At 57.5% G+C, this 4,862-nt stretch overlaps 1 protein-coding gene across 1 annotated transcript; it reads left to right on the forward strand.

Annotated features, from left to right (window-relative positions):
- The first annotated feature begins 13 nt into the window (after nt 1–13).
- NCDN (neurochondrin) lies at nt 14–3,680 on the forward strand. Its single transcript, XM_018081283.3, has 6 exons — nt 14–205; nt 575–1,561; nt 1,685–1,911; nt 2,083–2,307; nt 2,534–2,676; nt 2,977–3,680. Exons 1-6 carry the CDS (start codon nt 104–106, stop codon nt 3,411–3,413), a joined length of 2,121 nt encoding a protein of 706 aa, XP_017936772.2. The 5' UTR covers nt 14–103; the 3' UTR covers nt 3,414–3,680.
- The last annotated feature ends 1,182 nt before the right edge of the window (nt 3,681–4,862 follow it).

The following is a 4,862-nucleotide window of genomic DNA, read 5'->3' on the forward strand; positions in this document are numbered from 1 at the left end:
CAGGGCGCCGCCAGGGGAAGGGCAGGAGCCGGGAGGGGAAGGGCTGAGGGGAGGCGGCCGGGGTTTTACCCCATCCCCGTCCTTCAGCCGCTGCTTTCCGATCATGGCCTCGGACTCCGGGGACGGGCACGCCACGCTGAAGCGGTGCCTCGGTGTGCTCAGGGACGCGAGGAACGACAGCGAGCAGTTCGCGGCGCTGCTCCTGGTGAGGAACCGCGGCATCGCCTCGGGGGCGGGCAGAGGGGAGGCCCAGTCCCCCGCTGGACACCGGAGTGCCCGGGAGACGCGGGCGGATGGGGATTGGGAGATCTGAGCAAGCTGCGTCAGTGCCTTGGGATTCCCAGCAGCAAGGCGAGGGAGCCTGGCCTTGGCCTGGGTGTGCAGAGGATGAGTCAGTGCTGCCACACTGGAACACCCTGGCAAACCTCTGGATCAGGGCCTGGACCAAGTGCCTGCTCAGGGGATGCTTCTCTGTTCTAATTGAAGCTGTTCAGGCCTCTGATTGGCCCGTCCAGTCCTGTAAACGTGCAAACCCTCCTGCTATTCTCACTCTCACCCCTGGTTTGCCTCGCAGGTGACCAAAGCGGTCAGAGCCGGGGAGGTGGACGCCAGGACCCGCCGGCAGATCTTCGATGCCATCGGATTCACGTTCCCGACCCGGCTGCTGATCTCGGGGCAGCCCCCGCCCGGCTGCCCCCCCCACACCTTCCGCGCCCTCGGCCTCACGCTGCTCGCCTGCTTCTGCACCGACCCGGAGCTGGCTGGGCACTCCCAGGTCCTCAACAAAATCCCCACCTTCAACGAGATCCTGCTTTCCCCCTGCCCCCCCGACAGCACGTCCATGGTGGATGATGTGTACCAGTGCCTGAGCGCTGTCCTGGCCACAGCCAGGGGCCCCAGGGAGCTGGTGGCCAAAGGGACGGTGTCTGCCCTGTGCCAGGCCTACCTGAGCGGCGGGCACGGCTCCGATCGTGCCCTGACGCTGCTCCTGGGGCTGTTGGCCGTAGCAGAGGCCAGGTGCTGGCAGAGGGACGCTCCACAGCTCCTGGCCGTGCTCAGCAAGCTCTCCGCTGACTTCCTCAAGGCTGAGGACATGACCAAGTTTGAGCTGTGTGAGGTTCTGCCTCACTTCATCCCCCTGTCAGCTCCGCTCACGCAGGACTCGCAGGGCTCCGAGTGCCTCCACAGGGTTTACAGAGGGCTGGCTGACATTTTGGGCAGCAAGCTCAGCCAGTCGCAGCGGGACCCCGCGCTGAAGCTCGCGGCCGGCCTCGTGCAGGCCTGTGGGGCAGAGTGGATCCCAGCAGGGAGTGCTGGCAGCAAGTTCCTGGCCTTGCTGGTGAACCTGGCTTGTGTGGAGGTCCGCCTGACCCTGGAGGAGCCAGATCCCGTGGAGCTGGAGGGCAAGAAAGAAGTGGTGACAGCCTGCTATGTCCTTATGGAGTTGGGGATCCAGGAGTGCCTGAGGGAAGAGAACCCACTGCTGGGCGAGGTGCAAAAAATGCAGCTCATGAGGATTATGGAGGAGGCATTTGGAGCTGTAATATTCTACCTGAGACAGGTAATGCAGGGCTTTGAATGAAAAGCAGGTTTTGGGGGTGCCTCTTGGCCCACTGTGGCTTCCAGACCTGTGGTAGTTCGATGCACAGTGACCCTAAAGTGTCACTTTGCTTTCTTCATGCAGGTTAAACAGGAGGAGCTACAAGATCCTTTCATATTTGCCTCTGTTCGAGTCCTTGGAGCCTGGATGGCAGAAGAAACATCGTCCCTCAAGCAGGAAATCTGTGAGCTCTTGCCCTTCCTTGTTCATTATGCCAGGAAGCTTTTCAAGGAGGGCAGCCCAGCTGTGAGCCTTCCCCAGGCAGAGCTGGGCAGCACCGAGGGCCCTGCCTTACCCCAGGATGCTCTGAGGTGAGTATTTTAAGCACAGAGCTGTTGCATTTTAGCAACAGCTAAAATATTTTTCTGTTTTCCATTCTCCCCTCAGTGCTGATTCCATGGGGGTTTTTCCCCCCTGGATGGATATAAATGCAGGGCTTAGACCCATTCTACGTCATGCTTCCAATTTTTTTCCCCTTCCAGATTTCTGCTACCTGGTTTTTGCCATCTGACAGCAGAGGACAGGCCCCGGGCCATCCTGGTCTCCCAAGGGGCACCAGCACTGCTGTGTGAGTACTTCCTCCATCAGTGGCAGGTTCTGAGCTCTGAGCCCACAGCCCCAGCACCCCTGACGAGCACTGAGATGAGCCTACAGACCTTGTGTGGGATTTTCCTCAACCTGGTGGTGACTGCTCCGGACCTGGTCAGGTAACAGAGCTGTGGGAAGGAACTGAGCTCTGAGGTTGGCAGTGGGAAGAAAAAGGAGGGTGCCTTGTGCAGTGTGCCCGAGGATCCGTTAACACACCATGCTGAAAAGGGATGTTCCTTTTTCAACCCCAGTTTCATCACATTTTTGGTGCTGCATTTAACCTTGGCATTTTCAGGTGCCTCTGGCTGTGCTCAGGAAATGGCTCGGGGTTTGTTTTCTCTCTAGGCGAGACAAAACCTTTTCCTCCTTGATGGATGTGTTGCTGAAGTCTCTCCCACTTCTGCTACCCCAGGAGCATCACCTGGTTCTGGCGGCGAACGTTGCCACTCTGGGGCTGATGCTGGCCAGGATCCTCACAGGCTCAGCAGGTAAGAGGAGCTCCCACTGGCAAAGCCCACATTGCTCTGCACAGGTGGGTGGCCTGGAGAAAGAAAATAGGAGGGAAGCTGGTCCAGTTTATCATTGGAAAAGTGACAAACCAAAAATCTGGGGGAGCAAGGAATATGCAGAACATTTGGCAGGTTGATGTGCTGGGATTAAGAGATTTAAAGGGCAAGAGGACGTCGTCCTGCTCTCCCTGGAAGCCCTGCTGCACACAGACCCACCACAGGGCCCCCCTTTGACTGAGCAAGTTTTATGTTGAGTTACTAATTCCCTTTTTCTCCCAGCTCTTCAGGAAACACAGTCCGCCAAGGAGTTTTTTGGAGCCGCCCTTCGGTTCCTCTCGCAGGCCCACACGGCCCAGGCAGATCCCGGCAGCGACAGCCTGGCTGTGGCCGTGTCTCCTGCCTACAGGAGTGCCTGGGATGACATCCAGGAGCTGTGGTTCCTGGGAATGCAGGCCCTGGCCGGCTGCATCCCGCTCTTCCCGTGGCTGCCGCCGGCCGTGCTCCGGGCGCGCTGGCTGGAAGGGCTCTCGGAGCTGCTGTCCCGGGTCTCTCCAGCCTCCCTGGACTGTGAGCTCATCACTGCCTTCCAGGGCGTGCTGGTGGAGCTGGCCAGAGCCAGTGAGCCCTGCAGGGATGTGATCCTGGCCCACCACGGCACGGACTGGGCCAACCTGTACGGAATGGCAGCTCTGGAACAGTGTCTGGCCGAGCAGTGAGGAGCCACCAGCACCCTGGGTGGGAAATGAAGCCAGACACCTGCACAAAGTCTGTTCAGCACTTCTGTGCCAGGTGGGCACAAAGGAAACCATTTCACTGACCAAAACCAAAACTGGAGTCATGCAGCAGAGCCTGGCAGGATTGGCACTGTCCACACCCTGATGTGCAGAACTGCTGCTGCCTCAGAACGTTTCACCCCTGCTTGACCTGCTGTCAGGATTTCTCTGTAAAAACAGCCTGTTTTGTTATTAAAGATATTTTCTGTCGCTTTGTTTTTTCAAACTCCTCAGTGCTGGGATTTCTTTCTGCCCAAGGCCCTGACAGGTTGCCTGCTGCTCCCATTAACATTGTCACAATTTTGTCACAGCAAACCCTGCAGGTTGTCACCTTATTTTCTGTGGGTCCTGCACATGTTAGTAACTTGGCACTACACATAGAACCCTACAAAAGCCAATATTTACTGATAGTGAGAATAACTCCCTGTAATTTGAAGATGTTGTGCTGCAGGATGACCCCCACCACTCGTATCCACCACTGATACCATCATCCCAAATTCACACCTAGAAAACCTTCCCAGCACCACTTGCTTTGCCTGTTTTGCCCCACAAAACACCTGCACAAAGCACATCCATGGGGATTTGTGTTTGCTCCCTCTCGCTGCCAGGATGGGATGTACAGGGGGAGTTTTCACTCTTACAAGGTTAGGGGTTCAACCTTGGCTCTTTTTAGGGTGTGAAAGTAGAAATGAGTGAGTTCCCCTCACTCCCCACACATAAGGAATACTCTGTATTACGGAAGAGAAAGGCCACGTGTACCGTGGAGTAAATCACTTTGCAGCCTGGGCTGCCAGCTCCTGGGTGCTCTGTAATCCCGAGGATAACTCCCAGAAGGAGCAGCCGGACCGGGTGGCTGACAGGGCTGGCTCCATCCGAGCGGAGCTCCCTGCTCCTGCTTTTCCACCAGGTGTCAGCCGAGGAGTTCTCTGGGAGCCGCAGCCTCGCCGGGTCCGGCTCTGCTGCCAGCCCAAGGCGTTGATCAAAACTCCTCCCGGGGCGCTGTGCAATCGCCTCATCAAGGGAAAATCAAGCGAGGAGCCGCCTCAAACGGAGGGCTGGTTCTGGCCGTGTTCCTGCTTTACACCATGTTTTTGTCTCATTGCTTTACCAGAACAAGTGCCTCACACAGCTGGAGAGGAGGCTGTTGCTCAGGGAAAGTATCTTCCTCATGTTTCCAGCTCAGCCCTGACCAGTCAGCACAAGCTGGGACAAAGGCAGGTGCTCCCAGCAGAGCAGTGCGAGCCAAACAGGCAAATGAGCCTCCTGGCCTTGGAAAAGAGCAGAATTCTGCGGAGTGTGGGCTGGGAGAGGCTCCCCATCCTGCCAGGAACACATCCCTGCACCACAGGGAAACATCAGCATGTAGGAAGGGTCAGGAACACCTTACAGAGC

This window comes from Manacus vitellinus, unplaced genomic scaffold (genome assembly GCF_001715985.3).
Source record: "Manacus vitellinus isolate BGI_N305 unplaced genomic scaffold, ASM171598v3 scaffold_52_pilon, whole genome shotgun sequence".
Lineage (NCBI taxonomy): Eukaryota > Metazoa > Chordata > Aves > Passeriformes > Pipridae > Manacus > Manacus vitellinus.